At 43.1% G+C, this 27,234-nt stretch overlaps 1 protein-coding gene across 2 annotated transcripts in view; it reads right to left on the reverse strand.

Annotated features, from left to right (window-relative positions):
• The window catches only part of LOC140185663 (hexokinase HKDC1-like), a 109,834-nt gene that overhangs the window by 30,060 nt on the left and 52,540 nt on the right, over window positions 1-27,234 (reverse strand). For both annotated transcript variants that reach the window (XM_072239133.1, XM_072239132.1), the window contains 2 exons: window positions 5,996-6,144; window positions 5,104-5,223 (listed from right to left, as the gene is read on the reverse strand). In XM_072239133.1, coding sequence (XP_072095234.1) covers window positions 5,104-5,223; window positions 5,996-6,144 — 269 coding nt within the window. The remainder of the gene's footprint in view (window positions 1-5,103; window positions 5,224-5,995; window positions 6,145-27,234) is intronic.

Consider the following 27,234-nt stretch of genomic DNA (forward strand, 5'->3'; position numbering starts at 1 on the left):
AGTTATAGACGTGGAAGACAACTGCAGAATGTAATGATAGATGTGTTGGAAAGTTACAGAGTGCGGTGGTGGATGCTGAAGCAAGTTAAGGAATAGAAATCGTTACAAAGCATTATAATGAGCAACTCCACCATGGTCGGTCCCAAGCCCCGCTGTGAAAGGAGTGGGGCTGGGCATGGGGCTAGAAACCCCATCCCATAAAAAAATCCCAGAGCTACAAAAACACCATCAGAAGCTCTGGAAATCTCATCCCTGGGAAAGGAGGGTTCTTCGAGGATGGACTACACCTTGGGACAATTTGAAAGACTGGCCTAGGAGAGAGGCATCTGGCAAGCTGTTGTCGGCTTCCTATGCCCCAGCAGGGGTGATAGGCTAAGAAGAATTATAATGAGTGTCAGAAGGGTTACAAAGCAGAATAAAATATAGATTGGAGAGTTACAGGAAATAACAATGGATCTTTATGTAATCTTAAACATAAGATTACATTGCTGAATAAAGTAATGAACAGCAAGAAAGATACAGATTGAATTGATTACGGGCTACAATGTCTTACTAGGCCATTTAAATAATATTTCACACCTCAGTTACATCTACCTTTGGCTTTCTCTATCCCAAAGAAAACAATCCTTGTCTGTCCATTCATAGTCACCAATGTTTAGACTTGGCAACTTCCTCACAAATCTCTTCTGCACCTTCTCCTGTGCAGTCATGCCTTTCCCATAATATTGTGACTGGAAACATACTTTATTCAAGCTGTTATCTAACTAGTGTTGTGTGCACGTTGAATCTTCCTCCTCATACACATATTTTTTTGCCTTAACTCATAAAAGAAAGAATCCTATTCATTTTATTGATGTGTCCTACCTGAAAAAAAAATCAAAGGTTATTCCCCCATTCCTTGACTATATTAATATTCTCTCATTTATTGTACATTTCCCTGACTTGTTGGATCTCCCAGAATATATCACCTTACACTTCTAAGTTTCAGTTCCCTGACCAGACTACCCAAACCTTTCTGCAGTCTAAAGCTCTCCACCTCACTGATAACCACATGGCAAATCACTGCAACTCCTGTAAACTATCATCCCCACAAAACTAAATCTGATCAATTCAGATATAGGTGAACTTCTGTTTTGGGAGATACTGCGTTTTGAGAAAAGGTTTCGTGATTTTGCATAACATGAAGCAGAACCCCTGTGTATGTATCAAGAAATGTTGCAAAGTACCTGTCTCCCAAACTTCTCAGGCAATGCACTCCAGATCACAACCAACCTCTTGGTGAAAAGAACTGTTTTCTTAGCTCCCCTCTCTCTTACTTTTCACTATAAAATCCAACATGAAAACTGGTCCCAAAGGCCCACAGGATCCAAATCAGCTTAGTAAAAGGAGATAGATGGGTGCCCTCTGACTTTAGATGTCTTCTTTAAGAGCAAAGGTTTATTGTCATTCATCCTATCTTACACTTATCAGTTTCCCCTTTGACCTTCTTGCTCGACAGAAAACAAACAGAGTCTGTCGAAATTTTCCTCATAACTGAAACATTCCAGCCCAGGCAACTTTATGGTGAAACTCCTCTGTACCCTTTCCAATGCGTTGACATCCTCTGTAGGGTGGGGTAATCAGTACAGCACAGCTATGACCTAACCCAATGTTTTATCACAACCTCCATGCTCTTGTAATCTAAGTCCCAGCTAATGAAAACCAACATCCCATATACTTTCTTCATCATCTTCTTTCCCTGTTCTGCCAACATTAGAGCTCTGTAGACGTGTGTACAAGTTGTTCCTCAGTACTCTCAAGGCCTTACATTAAAGATGTTCATCCCAATGTTACCCAACTTCCAAAACGAAGCATCCTGCAGAAATGAGGATTAAATCTCATTTGCCACTTACTATCTGGTCAATGTCATTCTGCAGTCTCAAATGATTCTCCTCACCATCAGCACCACCACCAATTTTTAATGTGATTTGCAAACTTATCAATCATGCTCCCATATTCAAAACCAGCCAGGCTCCCTGCATCGATCACTGTGATGTACCATTGATTACTGGCTTCCAGTCATAAAATAAAACCTCCATCATCACCCTCTGTATCTTATTAAGAAGCTAACCTTATTAGGAAGATGGGCAGCATACAGTATGCAGAAGCAAAGTCGATAGTGGACATTTCGGTCTAGAGACTACGTCAGGACATTCTTTGTCTCTGTTGTATTTGTTCTTGAGATCCAGGACACTTAAATGTCCTCCTTTTTCAGGAAATGTATTGTGGTTGATTTTCTCCATTTCCCACACCTCTGCTCTCAGCCACCTCCACCCAGACAGACGAGTGGAGGAAGCTAGAGTTCCCTTGGTCCTTACTTGTCATTCTACCAGACTCACCATCCAGCTCATTTCTTTGCAACAACTTCCCAACCACCGATGTTAAGCTCACTGACCTGGCTTATCCCCACCATCCTTCCAGAAAGAAGATATCACGTATACTGTCTTCCTGTTACCAAGCATCTCATCTGTAGCCTGCAGAGATTTAAATTTCTCCGTTAGGGCCCCCACGATGTCCTCTCTTTCCTTCCATTCCACCTCAGATACCTCACCAAGCCTTAGGGATTTATTCAACATTATGCTCACTCAGGTATCCAATGCATCCTATTTTTAATGTTGGAATATCCCTTCCCCCTCCTTGAAATCTGCAACTAGAGCATTTTCTCATTAATGAATACAGATGATCCATATCCATTTAACACCTCACCCAAGCCTTCCAATTCCACAAACAGATAGTCATTTTAGTCACTAATGGACCTTAACTAGCTCCGCAGTTATTCTCTAGTTTATAACATGGTTACAAAATGTCTTGGGATTTTTCCTAATCTTATCTCCAATGTCTGTCATGCCCCTCTTTGCCTTCCTATTTTCTTTTTCAAGTACCTCCCTTACACATTTTCTATTCTCGAAGGGCCTCACCTTGCCTCTCAGTGTTCACCCCTACGTGCCCGTCGTGAGAGGTGGAAATGGGTAAGGCCGGCCAACAGACCTGAGATGAAGCTGTATAGGCTGATCCCGTGTAGAGTGGATGCAATGAACTCCAACGACTTTGGACGAAAGAGACAGAAGGTCATCAGTGGTCTATGCTCCACTGGGAGCTAAAGGCCCAAGAAGAAGGAGAAAGGGCCTCGCCTCTCTTCAGTACTCTACCAGAGGCTTCTTTTCCTTTATTAATACACAGGGGAATCTTGAAAGCTAAGTCCATAGCTCCATGGAAGTGGTGACACAGTCTGAAAGGGTGGTAAAGAAGTCATAGTGCTTTCTTGCCTTTATTTGTTGTGTTGAGCAGCTCTATAAAACTCTAGTCAGGCCACATCTGAAGTACCCCATTCATTTCTGGTCACCCCATTACAAGAAGGATGTGAAGGCTTTGGAGAGAGTGCAGAAAGGGTTTGTCAGGATACTGCCTGCGTTGGAAGACAGATGCAATAAACAGCCGTTTGGACAAACTAGGGTTTTCTCCGAAGCAGTACAGCAGAGGAGAGATTTGATAGGTTTATAAAATTATGAGGCCTAGATAGAGTAGACGGTGGGTGATTTTTGCTCAGGTCGAAATGTCTAAAACGAGGGTGCATGTATTTAACACGAGAGGGGGTAAGTGAGAAGAAAATGTGCAGGGCAAATATTCTACACAGAGAATGGTGGGTTCCTGGACTGCACAACCAGGGTGGTGGTGGAGCCCGATACTACAGAGGTGTTGAAGAGATTTTCAGATGGGCACATGAATATGCAGTGAATGGAGCGATATGGACCGCATGCAGGCTGAAGGAGTTAGGGTAATGAGACGTCATTAGCTTACTTAGTTCAGTAGAACATGGTGGGCCAAAGAGTCTGTTCTTGTGCTGTCCTGTCCTCTGTGTTCAAACACTCAATAAAACTTGACACCAGTAGTTCCATGGCTTGACTTTCTTACCTCTCACTTGTTCAGGAACACATTAGGCCTGATTTTCTTCCCCGCCTTTAAAGGACTCTCATTTATCTGCACGCACCTATCCTATGACACTCAGTCTCATTTTGAAATTTTGCCCCTCCTCCTCACCTGGTCTCACTTATCACCTGGCAGCTTCAACTCCTTCCCCTCCCCCTAAATTATTCTGGATTCTGCCCCCCTTTCTTTCTGGTCCTGGTGAAGGGTCTCAGCCCGAAGCGTTGATGCTTAGTTCCCTCCACAGATGCTGCCTGACCTGCTGGGATCATCCAGCCCTTTGTGTGTGGCGTTATGATACTGAAATCAGTCTTCCTTCAATTTCCAGATCACCTTCATCCCTTTCTGTAACAACCCCGTAATATATAGAGGCACAGTCAATGTGCTCAAGATTAGCTCCAGTCCTGCCCTTCTCTAAAGGGACTTCTTACATTCAGACTCTTTTGGAGTCTGCCCCATGTTGTGTAACACCAACATACAGAAACAATAGGCTTAGAGGAAGTCTATCTTAAGGACCCCCATCACCCAGGACTTGCCCTCCACCTTCAATGTTGTAAGAACAGCTTCTTCTGCTCCGCCATCAGATTTCTGAACAGACAATGAATTCATGTACAGTTCAGCACTATTTTGCTCTTTTTGTACTATTTAATGATATATATGTATTCTGTGTTGTAATTTACAGTATTTTACTATGTATTGCACTGTACTGCTGCTGCAAAACAACAAATTTCACAATATGCCGGAGATATTAAATCTGGTTCTGAGATCTGTCTCTGTGTAACTGAGCAGTACTTTATCAGATTTAATTTATCATTTTGTCAAACAGTTGCTAGTAATTAAACTGCACTGGAACAGCTTGGCTAGACATGTAGCTAGGTCTGGAGCACATTACCGGGACTGAGGTACAAGCTATTTAAGTTTGATCTCAGACAGACATGAGAATTGCAAAGGAAGGATGCCTGGGGAGTTTCACAGTAGAAGGCTGTAAATGCAGTGGGCAGTGATGGTCTAAGGTGCAGCGAAGGGCTTTTCTAGTGTTAATTTTGAGATGAGGAGTGTATTTTAACGCCGGACTGGTATAATTTCACACTATTCTTTTATAATAGGAGAAAAAAATTTGGTGAAAATGCACGGACTTGCCTGATCCAATTGATGCTGTATACAAGGAAAGGAGAATGTGAAGCCCAAGGATAGGTGAACACACTTCATACCCATATAATCCAGAAATTGAACGATGCACTCCACGATCCAGTCAAACAGCTGGAATCAAAGCACACCGGGCATTGCGTTACAATTTGAACTTTCTTTTAGAACATTAGAAATGGCAGAACAAGTGGAACTTTCAGCCTTGGATGCAGTTCTTGCCCCATCCTAGAATCTCTTCAATATCAGACATCTCTACAAACACAATGGCCTAAACCTCCACAGTCATTTGGAATTGAGATTTCCAAAGGTTCACCATCCGCTGTGCCAAGACATTTCTTCTCATCTCAGTACTAAATTGCCTTCCCTTATTGGGTATATTTAAAGCAGAGGTTGATAGGTTCTTGATCAGTCAGGGTTACGGGGAGATGGCAGGAGAATGGAATTGAGCGGGATATTAAATCAGCCGTAATGGAATAGTGGTGCAAACTCGAATACTTGAGTGGCCTAATTCTGGTCCTACATCTTATGGACTTATTCTGTTTTTTTCCCCCTTTTTTTTTGAGGTGGAAACCAAAGGGCAATTTTTTTTTTTAAAAGGCCTATCACTCAGAGCCTCTCAACAGGTAAACTTTTTGTATGGGAACCAGAACTGCTAATCTAAAACATCCAAATCCATCTACTATCTTGGAAAAATATCCATAAAATAAAGCTGTTGAGTTTCCTTCTGTAACACACTTAAAGGCCTATAGCCAGGAATGCCCAAGTCATGGAAAGCTTTAGGAATGATAAGACCAAAATCAACAGTTTCTCCAAGTAAGCTGCCACCACCATTTTGCATGTGCTAAATTGCCCAGAGAGTACATTCACTGTTGCGGCACACACTCACCTCTTCACCTATTCCTTGCATGACCTCCATGGGAACAGAATAGCTTTTCTGGTATATTTGAGAGGATTTCCTTTGCCGGCTCCGCAGCACGAGAAGCAGGACACGGAAGTTGGTTCCACCCAAATCAAGGGCAAGGAATTTGCCTCTTTCTGCAACAGAAATTTTCATCAGCTTGTTACTGAGAGACAAAATGCTTCCTTTTTCACTGCAGACTTGTGCTTGTCATAGAAACCATTCATTCTTTCATTGTTCACAGTGGGGGATAAAGTGGAGATCAATAATCTGTCTCTACTCAACAGCCACTCTCTCCTGACTCCACCCAATTCCATCTGCTCATCATCTCCCTCCTCAGCTGGTTTCATCTACTGTGCACCAGCCCCTGATGCACCCCTCCCTCTCACCTTTTTCACTGGCTATCTCCCCTTTACGCACTTCATTCTGATGCAGGGTCTCAATCTTGAATATCAGATATCTCTTTGCCTCCGCAGATGCTGCTTGGCACACTGAGATCCCCCAGCGGTCTGTTTCTCGTCTTCCCCTGCCCAGGTTCAATGGTGCAGGATAATGATGTCCCATGCTCAAAGGCTGGTTTTGATGGGCTTGAAATATCAATGGGCGTTACAGTGATTAATAGAGTGTTGTTACACAAGTGTCAGTAGAAGAGATTGCTATCGGTTTCCAAAGAGGCCTCCCATGGCAAAACTGGCTGATTGTGTTCTAAAGAGATTGATGTCTGAGTACTACGGGGCAGTTACATGTAAACAATTTTTCACCACGAAGACTGGCTCTTGGTTGAAATTAATAATATTCATAGGAGCTCACTCATATGTATGGGGTGTCCATAACTCGTGGAGGGTACCTATAGACTACTCTATGAGAATGAAACTGGTTTTTTGTTGTCACATGTAGCAAGATACAGTGAAAAGCTTATCTAGCATACTATTTGTACAGATCACTCACCCCAACACTGAACTGATTCCACAAACTGTGGTCTCACTTTCAAGGACTCTGCAACTCATGTTCTCGATAATTAATACACAAACAAATAAATAACTAAGATTATTTTGGTTTTTATTTTTGCACAATTTGTTGTCTTTTGCACACTGGTTTTCCCATCTTTGTGTTCAGTTTACCATTTACCATCTTTGCATTTACTGTGAATGCCCACAAGAAAATGAATCTCGGGATAGTACGTGGTGACATATATATACCTTTCTTTTTTCTTTTTCAATCTTTTTATTAATTTCATAGAATGAAAACATAAAGCAAAAATACAAGTAGGAGATACATTGTTACATTTAAAATGAGTAATTGTAAAACCAAATAGTAAAAATTAACAAAGCTCCCAATAGCGTAGAATAATAGTGAAAAATACAAAGCCAAAAAAAACTGAAGAAAAATCATGAAAAAGAAAAAAAAGAAAAAAAAAACAAACCCCATCCCAAAAAAAAACTAAACTAAACAGAATTAGTCAACTAAACTAAAAGACTTGGGCAATACTAACAACTTGAAAATGGGAAAGAAGAAAACCTTAGTGTCGACAACTCCATTCCTCTCAACCAACAGTACAGAGAAATAAAACAAGTTTGGAAATGGTCAAGTTACATCAAATGAAAATGCTGAATGAATGGCCTCCAAGTTTTTTCAAATCTAATGGAAGGATCATAAACCGCACTTCTAATTTTTTCCAAATTCAAACATACCATAGTTTGTGAAAACCAATGAAATACAGTAGGAGGGTTAATCTCTTTCCAATTCAGCAAAATGGATCTTCTAGCCATTAGAGTAAGAAATGCAATCATCCTACGTGCTGAAGAGGTTAAATAATTTGAATCTATCATTGGTAATCCAAAGATAGCAGTAATTGGATGAGGTTGTAAGTCTATATTCAAAACTGTTGAAATAATGTGAAGAATGTCTTTCCAATATTTTTCCAACAAAGGACATGACCAAAACATGTGAGTTAAAGAAGCTATCTCGCAATGACATCTATCACGTATTGGATTAATATAAGAATAATAACGAGATAGTTTATCTTTGGACATATGAGCCCTGTGCACTACTTTAAACTGTATCAACACACGTTTAGCACATATAGAGGATAAGTTAACCAATTGAAGAATTTTTTCCCATTTTTCAATCGGTATAATAATCTTAAGTTCACTTTCCCAGTCAGCTTTAATTTTATTGGAAACATCAGGATATAAATTCATAATTATATATAATTGCTACAACACTTGTCTGAGAGAGATTTAAACTAAAATTTTTTCCAAAGTGTCCATTGGATATGAATATACCTTAATAATAAATTTACTTTGAACTTTGAAATCATTACACAGTGCATTGAGGTAGAACAAGGTAAAACAACAACAAACGACACACATAAAATGCTGGAGGAACTCCTGCTGAAGGGTTTGAGCCTGAAATGCCGACTGTACTCTTTTCCATAGATGCTGCCTGGTCTGCTGAGTTCCTCCAGCATTGTGTGTGTGTTGCTTGGATTTCCAGTATCTGCAGGTTTTCTATTGTTTGAAAAACAATAGTAATGCAGAATGAGGTAAGGGGTACAGAGAAAGTGCAGTGCAGGTGAACAATAAGATGCAGATCATAACAAGGTAGACTCTGAGGTCAAGAATCTATCTTATCTTCTAGGAGACCATTTAATTATCTTGTAACAGCAGGGTAGAAGCTGTCCTTCAGGCTGGTGTACTTGTTTTTAGGCTTTTGTATCTTCTGCCCAATGGAGAAGAGGGAATGTCTGGGATGGGTGAGGCTTTTGATTATACTGGCTGCTTTACTAAAGAGGCAAGAAATGAGAGTCCATAGAGGGAAGGCTGATTACCCATGAAATGCTACGTCCTCAACTCTCTGCAGTTTCTTCTGGTTACGTGCAGACAGTTGCATACCAAGCCATTATGCATCCAGATGGTATGCTTTCTATGTATGGTGCATTGATGAAGATTGGGAAGGATCAACAGGGAAATGCCAAATTTCTTCAGCGTCCTGAGGAAATGGAGAAATTGGTAAGCCTTCTTGACCATATTGTTAATTTGGTTGGACCAGGATAGATTATTGGTGATGGTCACACCTACTAGGAACTTATAGCTCTCAACCCCCTCAACCTAAGCTCCATTGATGTAGACAGAAATATGTGCACAGTCCCCTTTCCTGAAGTTAATGACCAGCTATTTTGTTCTGCTGACAGAGAGAAAAATTGTTGTCGTAACATTGTGTCACTAAGCTCTCTATGTCCTTCCTGTACTCCGACGCAACATTATTTGACAGATTGCTCTCTACTGTGGTATTATCTACAAATATTTATGGAGCTAAAGCACAGTCTGGCCACACAGTCATGGGTGTACAGGGAGTAGAGCAGGGGCCTCAGGACACAACTTTCTGTTTAGGGTAACAGACCTGCTTCAGCAGTAGGCAGATTGCAGAGTGTTGAGTTTGATTGGGAGGCTGCAGTTAATGTACACCATGACCAGCTTCTCATGATGCTGGACGTCAGCGCTACTGGGCGCAAGTCGTTAAGACACATTACCTTGTTTTTCTTAGGTGCCAGGATGTTAATAGTCTTCTTAAAGTAGTTGGCACACTCACAATGAAGCATTAAAAGTGTCTGCTAGAAGCCCTGCTAGCTGAGCTGTGTCACATCTAAGGTCCTGGACAGGGACCCCATCTGGAGCAGATGTTTTCCACAGGTTTACCCTCCGGAAGACTGATCTTACATATTTACTGGTGCCTATGGATTCAGGTACACTTGAGGTCATTGGAGTGGGTTTCTACAAGACTATAAGACTGTAAGATATAGAGGCAGAATTGGGCCATTTGGCCCTTCAACTTGGTGGTGGGATATAGACTGCCATCAGTATAGCTGAAGTGAATGCCTGTGGCAGGTAGTATGGGCGACACTTCATTGTTAGATGTTCCAAGCTGGGTGAGCAGGTACTTGCCAGAACCGTCAAGTCAGGGCACCATGAGGCATTGATTAAGAAGCAGACCCCTCTGTATCTAACCTATGCTAAGTACACCATGCCATCCGTCCAGTGAATTGAGAAGCCCTCAGGTTGTATGGCACAGTCAGGTGAAGAAGGTGTAAGAAATAATTTGGTGAAACACAGCACACAGTAGTCCCTCAGTTCCCTTTACTTTGTTCTCTACTTTGTTCTCAGTGGCCTTGATATTAGCTATAGTATGATAGGAAAGGGAGAGGGCTGGGGATCTTTAACCCACGACCTCAGCTTCACTCACAGCCCAACCCTCTTACCATGCTTCTGAGGTAAGTGGCTGTGCCTGGCCAGTCCTGGAAGTCCTGGTGTGGAGCCCCCTGGACTGTAAGTGATCTGCTGAAAGATAAACCAGGAGTGGCTTCATCTGTATTGAAAAGTAAGTTGTCGTTCCCACACAAGTCTGAAGGCCCTAAAGAGGTGTGGGCTGCCCCTGCAAGTAAGTGGGGCAGCTAAGTGAGCCTCAGCATCTGGACTTATTCTTGGGTGCTTTGCAGGGTTTGGCTTTCCAGAGAGGTCCCAGTATCAGAACTTCCTCTAGTTGGGCCACGGCCCCTCATCTATGAATCAGGCCTTAGCTCCTGTTACCTTTGTGGGTCAGGCCTCAGGTCAGGTTGGGCATAATATTATGAATAAATTACTAAATTACAAAGTAGAAGCCCAGACCACTGTTTTAGAGACAATAATTCAAATCCTACTATAATGAGTAGAATAATTAAATACACTTCAAGTAATAAGACAGTGTTTAGGCATTCGAGATGCTGAATACAGTGGGACTCCAATGACCCAATGGTGGTGTGTACTTTTAATACTGAAATAGACAGTTTTTTTGGAATCAAAAACATACAAACATGATAAATATGAAGTCAGAACTTTCATTAGGCTTTTGGTGGTTGGCTAATGAGCACTTTGGAGGTGAGATGGCATCTGGAAATGTTTTGGGAAGCTTTGGGAGGTTCTGGAAAATGGTTGGGAGATGGGGGGGTGGAGGAGGAGATTTTAGGGCCATGGCTGTGGTGAATGGCTGGGATCACATTACACAATGTTAATGAATGTTGTAGGAAGAAGCTGAAAAAGAACATCTCAGTGAAATATTCAGGAAAATGGTAAAACAAAAAAAAAAATGTAGAGATAAGCTCAGAAATGGCCTTCCGGCCCAAAAGCTGCAACACCCAGCAACCCACCTACTTAATCCTAGACCCAATAAGACCATGGATATAGGATCAGAATCAGACCATTCAGCCCATTGAGTCTTCTCCACCTTCGATCGTGGCTGATTTACTATCCCTCTCAACACCATTCTCCTGCCTTCTCTCCATAACCTTTGGCACCCTGACAAATCAAGAACCTATCAAACTCCACTTTAAATATACTCAATGATTTGGCCTCTACGGATGCCCGTGGCAATAAATTCCACATATTCACTACCCACTGGCTAAACAAGTTCCTGCTCATCTCTGTTCTAAATAAACATCCCAGTGTTCTGAGGCTGCGCCCTCTGGTCCCAGACTTACCCAGTATAGGAAACATCCTCTCCACATCCCCTCCAATAGCTTCTCTACAATGATGTGAAGCTCACTGGCCTAAAACTTCCAGGATTATTCCTATTTTACTTCATGAACAAAGGAACACTACTGACTCCTCTCCAGTCCTCCTGGACCTTGTCTATTGTGAGCTAGAACTGAAAGATCTTCATCATGGTTTGAGACAACCTCATGCCTTCATTCAATAAACAGCAATGTATCCCATCAGATCATATGGACATATCCAACAAAGTTCTTCAAAAGACCCAATACCACCACCGTCTTGATCTCAAGATGCCCCAACACATTTATATGACCCACGCTAATCTCACAATACTCCATGTCCTTCTCTATCGAGAATACTGATGCAAAGCACTCATTTCGTCCCTCGCCCACATCCTCTGGCTCCAAGCATAAATTGTGAGGCTTTTCCTCTCACTAGCTGTGCTCTTCCTTTTAATGTAACTGTAAAATGCCTCGGGATTCTCTTTAATCCTACTTGCTAAGGACATTTCATGGCCCATTTTTACCTTTCTAATTCTTTACTTGAGCATTTTCCTGCACTCTTTGTATTTCTCAAAGGTCCTGCCTAATTTCTGCTTCCTAAATGTGCTTCCTTTCTCTTTTTGACTAAATTCTGAACTCCTTTTATCCAAGGTTCCCTTACCTCACCACCCTTGTTCTTCCTCCTTACTGGAACATGCCGGTCCTGAGCTTTGATCTACTCGTCTTTAAACAACCTCTGCATGTACCACAGCTGTGGGCTTACCCAATTAAAAAACTGCTCCCAATTAACCTTCATCCACGTTCTCTTCCGAATCCCGCTTCATTTCTTGTTCCTCTACTTCGCCCTCACACTCCTCCGATGAACTGCTATCGTCCTCATCCCCACTTACTTTTTTCTGCATGTCACTTTCAATTAAGACAGGCTCAGGCTGAGACACCACTGATTCCTCTGGATGAGGTCGTTTTCTGACTAAAAATCAATCCATTTTTCATTCTGGCCAAACTAATGCACGTGTCAGGCCGACGCTCACTTGTAAAAGCACAATGTGCACGTGTGGCATCCATTCGTCTCGCGAGACCACGGATCTGCACCTGGATGTACTCCCGTGTGAGTGAGAGTGAGTGACGTCACCACCTTAAGTGATCTTAGATCAGCTTCACTGATCTGAGGACAGCAACAGCAAGACTTTGACAATGAACGAAGTGTAGAGTGGATCTGACAGAGTTTATAACTGTTTTGCTGCGTGGGTGCTGTGGTAATTGGGAACACTGTTTCACTAGATCAACTGGAGAAACAAGCTGTATTCAAAACTATACAGAGAAAGCAAAGCAGATGCAGTTAATTTCTTGGTGGTGCTATGGTGGGGCTATTGCAATTTCTGCTGGAGCTATAGCCCCACCTAGCACCACCTTAGTGCTGTCCCTGAATTCAGATCCAACCAGCCAAGCAAAAATGGCTCCTTTATTCCCACACTTTGCCTCCTGCCAACCATACCAGTATATACCAGGTATTATACTAGTATAATACTACTGGTATTTATAGTATCTTTTCTATAATACCATGGGCTCTTAACTTGTTAGGCAGCCTCATGTGTGGCACATTGTCAAAGGCCTCCTAAAAATCCAAGTACACAACATCCACTGATTCTCCTTTGTCTATGTTGTTTGATTTTTTCTTCAACAAATTCCAACAGATCTATCAGGCAAGCTTTTCCCTTAAGAAAACTATGCACACTATGGCCTATTTTATCATGTGCTTCCAAGTACCCTGAAACCACAGCCTTAACAATCAACTCCAACATCTTCTCAACCACTGAGGTCAGACTAACGGGCCTATAATTTCATTTCTTCTGCCTCTCTCCCTTCTTGGAAGAGTAGAGTGACATGTGTAATTTTCTATCCCTCCTGAACCACGCCAGAATCAATTGATTCTTGAAAAATCATCACTACTGCCTTCACAATCCCTTCTGCCACCCATTTCAGAACCTTGGGGTGTCGACCATTTGGGCTAGGAGATTTATCTACCTTTAGATCTTTCAGTTTCCCCAGGATCTTCTCCCCATTAATGATACAATTCTGCCCACCGACACTCTTGAACTTCTGGAATATTGCTAGTTTCTTTTGAGATGTATATATCTTGCACCTTTTGAGTTGCTCCCAGAAATTCCAGCGATTGCTTCCTTGCCATCATCCCTGCTAGTGGTTCTTTTCAATCAATTTGGCCAGCTCCTCTCTCATGCCTCTGTAATTCCCATCACTCCACTAAAATACTGATACATCTGACTTTAGCTTCTCCTTCTCAGATTGCAGGGTGAGTTTTAGAATATTATGATCATTGTCTTCTAAGGGTTCCTCTACCTTAAGCTCTCTAATCATTTCTGAATCCTTGTACAACACCCAATTCAGAATAATGGATCCCCTAGTGGGTCCAACCATGGGCTGCTCTAAAAAGCCATCTCACAGGCATTCTAGCAATTCCCCTCCTGGGATCCAGCACCAATCTGATTTTCCCAATCTATCTGAATAAAGAAATTCCCCATGTCTATTGTAAAATTGGGCTTTTGACCTGCATTTTCTGTGTCCCACTGTAATTTGTAGACCACATCTTTATTACTGTTTGAGGGTCTGTATATAACTCCCATCAAGGTGTTTTTACCCTTGCAGTTCCTTAGCTCTACCCACAATGATTCAATACCTTCCAATCTTTTGTTCCCTTTTCCTAATAACTTGATCTTATTTTTTACTAACAGAAACATGCCACCCTCTCTGCCTGCCTGCCTGTTCTTTCAATACAATGTGTATCCTTGGACATAAAGCTTCCAGCTATAATCTTCTTTTAGCAATAATTCAGTGATGCCCACAATGTCATACATAGCAATGTGTAACTGTGCTACAAGTTCACCTACCGTATTCTGTAAATTGTGTGCATTCAAATATAACACCTCCAGTCTTGTATTCACCTGTTTCGATTCTATCCACCTTTTACATTGCAACTCATTCTATTGACAACAATTTTGACCTATCATCAGCCTCTCCTTGCTAGCAGTCTCACTACACAATGCCTCTGTTTGTAAACCAACTATCCCATCCTTAGCACTATCACCACCATCACTCCGGTTCCCTTCCCCCTGCCAAATGAGTTTAAACCCTCTCAAGCAGTTCCAGCAGACTCGCCTGCAAGGATATTAGTCCCCCTTGGGTTCAGGTGTAACCTGTCCCTTGTGTACAGGTCGTACCTTCCCCAGAACAGATCCCAAAGACCCATAAATTTGAAACCCTGTCCCCTGCATCAATTCCTCAGCCATGCATTCATCTGCCAAATAATCCTCAGTGATGTGTGGCACAAGAAGCAATCCAGAGACCTTAGAGGTCCTGTTTTTCAGCTTTCTACCTAGCTTCTTTAAATCTAAATTTGGGACCTCCTCACATTGTCTACCTATGTCATTAGTGCCAATATGTACCAAGACTTCTGGCTGCTCACCCTCTCCCTTTAGAATGCTGTGGACCTGATCCGGCACATCCTTGACCCAGGCACCTGGGAGGCAACATACCATCTGGGTGTCTCTATCGTACCCACAGAATCTCGTTTGTTCCTCTGGATATTGAATCTCCTATCACCACTGTAGACTCCATCACCTCTCTTCTCTTTTGAGTCACATCTCAGTGCCAGAGACCCAATCACTGCAGCTCCCCCTGGTGGACATTCCCCTCAAAAGTATCCAAAGTGGTGTGCTTATTATAAAGGGGAACAGTTGTAGGGGTACTCTGTGTTTTAATGAGGTAAGGAATGATGGGCCAGGTGGCATGGTAGGATCATGATTAGCACAACACTTTACAGCAGCCAGCCTCGAGATCAGGGTTCAAATCCAGCTGCTGTCTGTAAGGAGTTTGTCTGCTCTCTCCATGACCGTGTGGGTTTCCTCCGGGTGCCCCAGCTTCCTCCCACATTCCTAAAGTGTAGGTTTTCGGTTAGTCAGTTGTGCTGTTAGTTATGTTGTACACAGGCCAGAAGCATGGCGACACTTGCGGGCTGCCCAGCACAATCCTGGCTGATTTGATTTGATGGGAACTACGCATTTCATTGTATATTCAATGTACATGTGAGTGTGACAAATAAAATTAATCTTTATCTGTATTAAAAATAAGGATAACACGAAGGCACGAAGGTAGAGCATGCTAAAGTGAACAGTTAAATTTGGTTAAGGGGTCAGTCAATGGTGATGCAATGGCAAATGTTTAAGGGAAATGTTCAGTAAAACACAGAATAAACCAAGGAGAAAGAAAGTTTCTGACGACCCACTATCGTCAAGAAACTAGTTGCACAAACTGGTGGCAGGCCAGACGTTTGGATAGAGAGTAAAAAGCAGCATATAACAGGAAAGGCCTTCAGCCCGTGATGTTGTAACAACCCAATTCAACTAGTAATTCAATCCCTTCTGCCTATACAATGTCCATATAAGGACATAGGATCGGAGGAAGCAGAACCCCTGTGGATAGAGTTAGGAAACTGCAAGGGTAAAAGGACCCTGTTGGGAGTTACAGCCCGAATGTGGGATACAATTTACAACGGGAGATAGAAAAGGCATATAAAAATGACAATGTTGTGATAGTAGGTCTCCCCCGCCATCTGAAGGTAGAACGTTTCTATGAAACGGTTCGTAAGCCGAAATGTCGTAAAGCGAAGAAGCAATTACCATTTATTTATATGGGAAAATTTTGTGTGTTCGCAGACCCAAAAATAACCTACCAAATCACGACAAATAACACATAAAACCTAAAATAACAGTAACATATAGTAAAAGCAGGAATGATATGATAAATACACAGCCTATATAAAGTAGAAATACTTCTTTACAATGATTACCTGCACAGATCTCCGTAGCGAAAATCTCATGCAAGCGCTGTTGGCATAAATGCGCTCTCCAGTAACCTTTAAACTATGAAGCTGCCAAATCTACCAAATAACACGTAAAAATACACAGCCTATATAAAGTAGAAATAGTGTATGCACAGTGTAGTATCACTTACTGGAATCGGGAAGACAGCTTGCCGAGCAAACTGATGATGGTGTGTTAGACTGAGTCGTCGCAGGCTGGGTGGTGCAGTGGCCCCCACCCTCCGGGCCGCCAACCCGATACATTGCTGCGAAGAACGCAGCAGTAGCCGGGAGGCACACAGCACATCTTTAAGAAAAAAGCTGAAATAGACATGCTAATTAATTATGTGTCGGCCGCACCTAATTAATTAGCTTGTTTATTTCAGCTTTTTTCTTAAAAGTGTGCTGTGTGCCTCCCAGCTACCGCTGCATTCTCCGCGAATCGGTAAATTTCTGTCCGGCGCCCAGGTGTTCGGGTGGTGGGACACGGGGGTGTCATCTCATCGTCGATCAGGGCAGGCAGCTCATCTTCTCCTATGACTGCCCGCCTCAATGTCGAAGATCGAGGTTCGTCGTCTCTGTGGCTGATGTGGAAAGCTTGCTTGACTGCTGAGCCTCGCGCATTTTTCTATCATACAGTTGGACTCAAACCATCCTGCAAATATCCCCTAAACCTACATACCCTTTCAAAATTAAAGTCATACTTTATCATTGCAGCAAAAATCTCACGCAGTTGCTTCACGTTCAGTTCGCTACTGCATTCGGTTTCGATTGTTATCCTTTCCTCTTCCAATTGCATCAGCTCTTCATCTATCAGTTCTTGGTCATGGGATGCCAAAACCTCTTCAACATCATCTTCGTCAGCTTCCACAAGCCAAACTCACTTTGTCCTTGCTTCGTTCACCACGATCAAAAAGCTAAATTATGTCTAGTTTTACGCTAAGTGTAACACCCTTACGAGCTCTTTCAGGCTTTTCCAATACCTCAGAACTCATCTTGCTAACGGCTGCTCACAGGCACGTGTTAAAGCAATGCCGTTCCGAATCTGGGAAGAGCGGCTGCTCGGGACGCGCGCTGCCTTTTATCGTGTGCTGCCTTTCTTCGTAACAGTGAAAACACCTTCTGAAAGCGAAAACAGGGTACTAATGTAGGTCTTTCGTAACAGTGAGGTTTCGTAAAGCGAACGTTCAAAAAGCGGGGGACACCTGTATTGGGAAATTTCAATATGCAGATAGATTGGGAACATCAAGTTGATGCTAGATCCTAAGCAACACACACAAAATGTTGAAGGAACTCAGCAGGCCAGGCAGCATCTACGGAAAAGAGTAAACAATCAATGTTTTGGGCCAAGACCCTTCATCAGGTTTGGAAAGAAAGAGGAGCCAGAGTAAGAAGTTCAAGGTGGTAGATCATAGGCGAAACTGGGAGGGAGGGTGGGGGGTGAAGTAAAACGCTGGGAAATTGATTGGTGAAAGAGCTAAGGGGCTGGAGAAGGGAGAATCTGATAGGATAGGATAGAATACCATGGAAGAAAGAGAAGGAGAAGGGAGCACCAGAGGGAGGTGATGGGCAGGTAAGGAGATAAGGTGAGAGGGGAAACAGGAATGGGTAATGGTGAAGGACAGCAAGCGCAATTATCGGAAGTTCAAGAAGTTGATGTTCATGCCATTAAGTTGAAGGCTATCCAGACTGAATACAAGTTGTTGCTCCTCCAACCTGAGAGTGGCCTCATCACTGCAGCAGAGGAGAGCATGAACTGACATGTTGGAACGGGAATGGGAAGTAGAATTGAAATGGATGGCTACTGAGAGATCCTGCTTTCTCTGGCAGATGGAGTGTAGGTGCTCATCAAAGATATGCTTTGTGGTCATGTTGGAATGGAAATTGGAAGTAGAATTGAAACCGGTGGCTACTCATGTCGGAATGTAAATGGGAAGTAGTTTCTCCCTTCTCCAGCCCTTTATCTCTTTTACCAATCAAATTCCCAGCTCTTTGTTTTACCTCCTCTCCCTCTCTGGGATTCACCTATCAACTATTACCTTGTACTTCTTCCTCCCCGCCTCCCCCAGCCTTTTACTCTACCTCTTCCACTTTCTTTCAAGACCTGATGAAGGGTCTCAGCCTGAAACATTGACTGTTTACTCCTTTCCATAGAAGCTGCATAGGATATCATTTCCGATCTCCCCCTCCCCCTCTCAAATCTCTTACTAGCTCTTCTTTCAGTTAGTTCTGATGAAGGGTCTCGGCCTGAAACGTCGACTGTACCTCTTCCTAGAGATGCTGCCTGGCCTGCTGCGTTCACCAGCAACTTTTATGTGTGTTGCTTGAAATTCCAGCATCTGCAGAATTCCTTGTGTTTGTGGTTTTAAAATTAAATGTAGTAGTATTACATTGGAGTTAAGGAAACTACAGAGGCATGAGAGAGGAGCCAGCCTAAATTGAACAGAAGGGGACACTGGCAGGGATGAAGACAGAACAACAATGGCTGGAGTTTCTAGGAACAATTCTGAAGGTACAGGATAGATACATCCCAAAGATGAAGAAACATTCTAACGGGAAAATGAGGCTGACAAGGAAAGTCAAAGACAGCATAAAACCAAGAGATTGACATATAACATAGCAAAAAATAGTGGGAAGTTAGAGGATTGGGGTTGAGAAGCTTTTAAAAACCTACAGAAGACACCAAAAATCCACAAGGAGAGAAAAGGTGAAATATGAAGGTAATCACACCAATAATATAAAAGAAGATACCAAAGGTTTTTACAGATGTAAAGAGCAAAAGAGAGTTCAGAGTGGATATCAGACTGCTGAAAAATAACCTCAGAGAGGTATTAATGGGGGAGAAAGAAATGGTGAACAAACTTAGTAAGTATTTTTGTGTCATTCTTTACTGTGGAAGACACTAGCAGTATGCCAGAAATTCGAGAGTATTAGGGACAGAAGCGAGTGTAGTTGCTATTAAAATGGAGAAGGTGATTGGGAAACTGAAACGTCTGAAGGTATCCTGCCTGCAAGAATATTGGTCCCCTTAGGGTTCGGGTGTAACCCTTCTTTTTTATATAAGTCATGCCTTCCCCAGAAGAGATGCTAATAATCTGTAAATCTGAAACCCTGCTCCCTGCACCACTTCTACCTCCATCATTGGTGCCAATGTGCACCACAACCTCTGGCTGATCACCCTCCCTCTTCAGAATGTTCTGCAGCCGCTCTGGGACATTCTTGATGCTAGCACGTGGGAGACAACATACTATCCTGGAATTATTTTTGTAGCTACAGAATCTCCTTTCTATCCCTCTAGCTATCAGGTCTCTATCAGTATCACTGCACCCGACTTTAGCCTTCCCTGCGGAGCCTCAGAGCCGGCCACAGTGCCACTGGCCTGGCTACTGCTGCCTTGCCGTGATATGTCATGCCCCCAGCAGTGTCCAAATGGGTATACTTGTTGTTGAGGGGAATGGCCACAGGGAAACCCTGCACTAACTGCTGACTTCCCTTACTTCTCCCCGTGATCACCCATCTACCATCTAAAGCCTGCACTCTGGGTGCGATCACCTCGGTAAAACACTCATCCGTGATGTTTTCAGCTTCCTGGTTGTCCTGAGCATATCCAGCTCCAGTTCTTTGACCTTGTCAGTCAGGAACTGAAGTTAGGTACACTTTCTGCAGATGGGAGACCATTGGTACCCTGAAATCCTACATCTTACAGGGGAGCATTCCACTGTCTACTATCCTGCTGACACTTGTTTACCCTTGGCTCTAACTTCTTAAGCTTAAGTTTTATAATCAACTAAATTACTCCAAAAGACTCAGCACCTTTAGCCTTCACATGCTCTCACCGAAGCCTGTTGAGCTGAAGCCTGACCACTCTATCAATGCCCACTCCAACAATGGCCACTCCGCCATTCTAATCACAGGACAATTTACAAAGACCAATTAACCTACTAACCATTACATCTTTGGAATGTGGGAGGAAACCGGAGCACCAGAGGAAACCCACATGTTCATGGAGAGGACGTACAAAATCTTTAAAGATGGCACCAGAACTGAACTCCAAACTCCAGCACCCCGAGCTCTAATGGTGTCGTGCTAACCCTCTACTTTATCGTGGTGCCCTAAAATGCAATGTAGTAAGAGACACGTGATTGGAGCATTAAGCTTGTCAGTGTAATATGTAGGAGGAACAAGCATCAAGGATATCAGTAGGACTAACAGAATGATGTCAGTGTAGAAAGGAGGAGAATGGTGCAGAGGGGGCATAGAAACCGTGCCTGAGGAATACTCAGGAGGACCTATAATGGGTACTGTGTAAGTTTCTAGAGGTCGCTGCACAGACTGAAACTGTAGTATTCAGGGATATCAAGTAGAAACTGTGATGTTATAGGTGGGAAGCACTAAATGATGCAGTTGAAACACATAACACTTCTAGGTTATAGAATCACTGAACACTGAAACAGCCCCTTCAGTCTAACTCACCCATGCTACTGTACTGCCCTGTGAGCTAATCCCATTGTCCTTTAAACCTCCAGATGGTAATGTGCCAGCCTCACTGGTTATCAGTGCGATACTCAGGAAGAAGACGCACTGGCATGTCCATGTAACATCCACAGAGGTGGAGCACAAAGCAATGCAGTCAGTACACAGGGATGATGCATAGAAGACACCAGCTGATCACACAGAGGAATGAAGCACTCTATCTACTCTGCATCATCAGCAGGTTGAACAATATATCTTAGAAAATAGAACACTGCAACATTGTGTCCAGTCCATGATGTTTTGTCAACCTTTTAACCTATTATAAGATATGGACACCCAAGAGGCGGGAAACATGTTCCCGATGTTGGGGGAGTCCAGAACCAGAGATCACAGTTTAAGAATAAGGGGTAGATGATTTAGAACGGAGTTGAGGAAAAACTTTTTCCACACAGAGGGTTGTGGTTCTGTGGAATGCTCTGCCTTAAAGAGCTCTTAAAGGTAGCGGAGTGAAGGGATATGGGGAGAAGGCAGGAACAGGGTACTGATTGTGGATGATCAGCCATGATCACAGTGAATGGTGCTGGCTCGAAGGGCTGAATGGCCTACTCCTGCACCTAGTCTATTGTCAATCTAGCCTTTCCCACCTATGTAATCCTCAATTTTTCTGTCATCCTTGTGCCTATGTATGAGTTTCTTAATGAACCAAGTTTATCTTCTTCTACCACCCTTGCTGGAGCTTCTCATCGTGCACACCTCTTTCAAGCCCCTCTCTTCCTCCTTCACTCTCAAGAGGAAATTCTAGCTCGCTCAACCTATCCTCATAAGACATGCTCTCTAATCCAGGCAACACCCTTGCAAATCTCTCTGCATCCTCTCTAAAGCTTCCACATCCTTCCTATAATGTACATCAATATAATGAGCAAGAGGATGATAGACAATTGTTTATAACTTCCCAGATCCGGCCATAACTAGCAAGGCCAACGCCTTGAGCTGTCCTCGAGAAGGTCACTGTGAACCACCATCCTGAACTGCCACAATCCTTTTGGTTCAGGCGCTCCTACCGTACAATAGAAGACCCAGGAACAGTGAAGGGTCATCAATATATTTCCAAGCAATATGACGTAGAAATTGGAGGAAAGCCAGCAGGTGGCCAGCTCCTCGTCCTGCTCCTGCCCATGTGGCAGGATGAAGCTGTCATGATAATTTTCAGCAGGATGAGGTGTGTCAGGAAGATACAGAAGATAGCTTGGTTGTGTATCATTCCCCAAGGATCTGGGTACGCCAATGAAATATTTAGGAGGTGAGGCAAAGTATGTTGCAGTAACAGCCAGATGAATGGTACGCAATGTCAGTGCTTTACTAAAGAGGATGATTCCCAGACCCATCAATGTAATGTTTGTTAGGATCAACATGGACAGTTAATGTTCAAGAGCTTGAAGCACTGAGAATTTCATGTAACAATCAGCAGGGTGGAACACAGTATCTGCCAGTGTAACATTCAGTAGGATGCATCAGGTGTCTGTCAGCGGAATAAATCACAGTGTCTATCGGTGTAACATACAGCAGGATGGAACACAGGAACACCAAGCAAACAGAGGATAATCTGGTAAAGTATGAAATCACTATCTTCAAAACAAGATTTTGTGTGTGCAATAGCCTGGAGATATTCTGCAATACAGGTCAAGCAGAGAAGAGCTATCATCAGTGAGGACTATATTGTAGATAATATAGAAAACTGAAGACAGCAGGCAGTTCCAGAGGAAGAGCAGCAAGGAGACACAGAGACGAGAGAACAGCAGATACAAGAGGACTGGCAGAAGGAAAGCAGCCTCTGCCTCTTCTCCCACTGAGTGGAGAGGAAATGCTGTTAGCACAGGCTATCAGAGACATCATGATAGATGCTTTTGCAAATAGTCTGCAGTGCAAGCCATGGTATTGTAGTGGTTAGTGCGATCACTTTACAAGTACCCGCGACAACCAATAGGGATTCAATTCCCACTGCTGTCTATAAGGATTTAGTACATTCTCCCTATGACCATTTAGGTTTCCTCCAGTGTTCTGGTTTCCTCCCACATTTCAAAGACGTATGGTTAAACATTTTGCCAAATGTTTCAATATACACATTAACAAATAAAGTTGATCTTTAAGTGGCTCATTTGGGAGAATGGGGAGGTGATAGTTAAGAGCTACAAAGAAGTAGTCACACCTAACTTCCAGGAGGCAGGTAGCTGGGTAACTGTCAGGAGAGGGAAAGGGAATGGAAAGACAGTGCAGTGTACTCCTATGGCCGTTAACCTCAATAACAAGCACAGTGCTCTTGGTGGGGGAGGGGGTGACCTACCAGGGGAAAGCTGCGGCTACCAAGTCTCGGGCACTTGAGGGCGTTACACGGGATCTTGCAGAGGTCAGTTGGGTGAGACTATTTGCAGATGAAGTGATGACTGGGAGACGTTTAAAAGTGAAATATCAAAAGTCTAGGGGCAAGGTGAAGGGGGAGACTGGTAGGCTTGGAGAAATTTTGTTTATGAGAGATATTGAGATTCTGGTCAGGAGAAAGGAGGCATACATTAGGTTTAGACAATCAGGAACAAGTGAATCCCTCAGAGTGAACAACTGTGGTGTACCCTTAAGTGGGAAATCAGGAGGGCAAGGAGAGGGAATGAGGTCAATCTGACAGGGGTGGTTAAGAAATCCTAAAAGATTTTACAGGTATACTAAAACTAAAAGTGTGGCTAAGGAGAAAATTAGTGTGGCCATCTATGTGTGAAACCATGGGAGATAGGGAAGATAGGGAAGTGGCCAAGTGGTTAAGGCTTTGGACTAGCTACCTGAAGGTCATGAGTTCAAGCCCCAGCCAAGGGAACGTGTTGTGTCCTTGAGCAAGGCACTTAATCACACATTGCTCTGCGATGACACTGGTGCCAAGCTGTATGAGTCCTAATGCCCTTCCCTTGGACAACATTGGTGTCGTGGAGAGGGGAGACTTGCAGCACGGGCAACTGCCGGTCTTCCATACAACCTTGCCCAGGCCTGCGCCCTGGAGAGTGAAGACTTCCCAGGCACAGGTCCATGGTCTCGCAAGACTAATGGATGCCTTCAGGGAAGATATTTAGTTTTTTACTGTTGAAAAGATCATGTATGCAAGGAAATTGAGGCAAATGAGTTGTGATCATATTTGAATAAACAAAAAGGAAAGAGTGACAGCCCTAAAGGGCATTAAGTTGGATAAATCACTGGGGCCTGACCAAACACATCCTGGGACCTTGTGGGTTGCCAAGGAAGGCATTGTAGAGGCCCTTACTGAAAATGAGCTTGGATAGTCCTGACTTGTTTCCTCTAGAGTGGCAGAGGCTGAGGGAAGATCTGACAGAGATTTATAAAATGATGAGAGGCACAGATAGAGCCGACTGCCTGCATCTTTTTTCCCTTTATCGAGCATTCATTTAGGCTGAGAGGGGTTAAGTTCAAAGGAGATGTGTGGGGGAGGTTTTTTTTAACTGAAAGAACTACAGGTCTGCCATCAATACTATAATTCCAAGCAAACCCACCTCCAAACTCCTTGACCTGGAACTCAATACCTGCCTTTGCAACTGGATTTCCTGACCAACAGATTACAATCAGCAAAGATAGGCAACAACACCTCTGCCACAATTATTCCCAACACTGTGTCCTCAGACCCCTACTTTATGCTCACAATTGCGTGGCCAGATTCTGCTCTAACAAAAGTTTGCAGATAAGACCAATGTAGATGGCCTTACCTCAGATAATGGAGTGCAGGAAAGAGATAGGAAGCTTAATGGCATGGCATCATGACAACAACATCAGTGTCAGCAGAACGAAAGAGCTGGTCATTGACTTCAGAAAGTGGGTGGTGCACACATTTCTGTGTACACTAACAGTGCTGAATTCAAGAGTGTTGACAGCTTCAAATTCCTGGGGGTGAACATTGCCAGCAGCCTGTCCTAGTTCAATCGAGTACATAGTTTTATGGTCTTAGAAAGCTCACCAGCACCTTTGCTTCCTCAGGAGGGTAACATGTGATGGTATTGGGTTCCCTGTCTTCAGAGGCCTAAACTCAAAAGAATATTTTTAAGTCCTATTTGATATAAATATCTACAGATACTCTCACTACAGGGAGGTTATACCTATATCTACCTACTTTTCACGGACTGACTTAATTCCACGTCCAGTCCCTGTGGCAAGGTCTAATTGCCGATGCCCACTGCTTGAGTGGTGGGTGGCTTCTCCCTACAAAGGAGGAGATATTCCCCGCTAATGAAGTAGATTAAACACAGTTTATTTTATTCTTAATGATACATGTTTAAATTTGGTCAAATAATTTTAACACGTTTAACACTACAGAGAATTTTTGATTTATAATTGATTTTTGAATTACAAGATTTACAAATTGCAGAGGATTTCCAAACACACCTACATTCCTGCTTAGAACACCTGGAGAATAAAGACGTATATGCAAGGCTCCGTTTCATTGACTACAGCTCTGCCTTTCATACCATCATTCCAAATAAACTGATTCCTAAGCTCCGGAACCTGGGCCTTCGCACTCAGATCTGCAGCTGGATCTTCAACTTCCTCACAGACAGGACCCAGGCTGTCAAAATAGGGGACAAGCTCTCCTCTACAACCACTCTGAGCACCGGTGCCCCACAAGGCTGTGTACTCAGCCCCCTGCTGTACTCACTGTACACCCATGATTGTGTAGCCAAGTTTCCATCAAACTCAATATACAAGTTTGCTGATGACACAACAATTGTAGGCCGTATCTCGGTTTGAGTACAGAGAGGAAATTAAGAACCTGGTGACATGGTGCGAAGACAATAACCTATCCCTCAACATCAGCAAGACGAAGGAATTGGTTGTTGACTTCAGAAGGAGTAGCGGACCGCACGACCCAGTTTACATCGGTGGTGAGCAAGTGGAACAGGTCAAAAGCTTTAAGTTCCTCGGGGTCAATATCACAAATGACCTGATTTGGTCCAATCAAGCAGAGTCCACTGCCAAGAAGGCCCACCAGCGCCTTTACTTCCTGAGAAAGCTAAAGAAATTTGGCCTGTCCCCTAAAACCCTCACTAATTTTTATAGATGCACCGTAGAAAGCATTCTTCTAGGATGCATCCCAACCTGGTATGGAAGTTGTCCTGTCCAAGACCGAAAGAAGCTGCAGAAAATCCTCAACACAGCGCAGCACATCACACAAATCAATCTTCCGTCCTTGGACTCACTTTACACCGCACGCTGTCGGAGCAGTGCTGCCAGGATAATCAAGGACACGACCCACCCAGCCAACACACTTTTCGTCCTTCTTCCCTCCAGGAGAAGGCTCAGGAGCTTGAAGACTCATATGGCCAGATTTGGGAACAGCTTCTTTCCAACTGTGATAAGACTGCTGAACGGATCCTGACCCGGATCTGGGCCGTACCCTCCAAATATCCGGACCTGCCTCTCGGTTTTTTTGCACTACCTTACTTTCCATTTTTCTATTTTTTATTTATGGTTTATAATTTAAATTTTTAAAATTTGCTATCGATTTGTAATCCAGGGAGTGGGAAGGGCAGAATCAAATATCGCTGTATGATTGTATGTTCTAGTATCAATTGTTTGGCGACAATAAAGTAAGAAGTATAAAGACATAGTTCTTATGAATTAAAAGAACATGCCAATGAGTTGATGAACAAGTTGTCTGTCACAGAAACTGGAAGTTGAGGAATAAATTCTACTTGTTTCTTTCCCCTGTCTTTCTATCACTCTCATTGCCATTCCTAACAATCCACAACGTGTTCTATTATTTATACTATTTTCTAGTAGATGACATCATCTGCTTATGTTTTCCAGATACCTTTGCTGGGACAAAGTAATTCACACAGATGGTCTGAAAGCTTCTGGTGACTGAGATCCCAACACCCACAATTAATGCTATGACAGCTGACTCTGAGTACACAAATATTCTAATTTGTGATCATATTTGAAGTGCTAAGTGACATAACCCTATTGTCTTGCATTTGGCTAATGCAGACAAGAAATCTCATGGTTGTTTCACTTTGCAAGCCACTTCTCTCAGCAGCCAGTAGCCCCCCACCCCACCACCACCACCACCGGCTGTATATTAGCAGCAGGTACTCTGTAATACTGTTGTTTGCAAAGCTGTGCTTTTAACTTCAAACTGATTACTGCTTGCAATTTACATTAAGAACAGAAATCTGGTTCTTGTTTACAACAAAAAGCTGAGTAAAAAATGTTTATTAGAAGTTTAACTTTGTCACCAACAATTCTGACCCTTTGGAAAGGTCATGCCACTGAGCTAGAAAGCTGTGGTTAACAATGAACTCTCAG

Source organism: Mobula birostris, chromosome 21 (genome assembly GCF_030028105.1).
Source record: "Mobula birostris isolate sMobBir1 chromosome 21, sMobBir1.hap1, whole genome shotgun sequence".
Classification (NCBI taxonomy): domain Eukaryota; kingdom Metazoa; phylum Chordata; class Chondrichthyes; order Myliobatiformes; family Myliobatidae; genus Mobula; species Mobula birostris.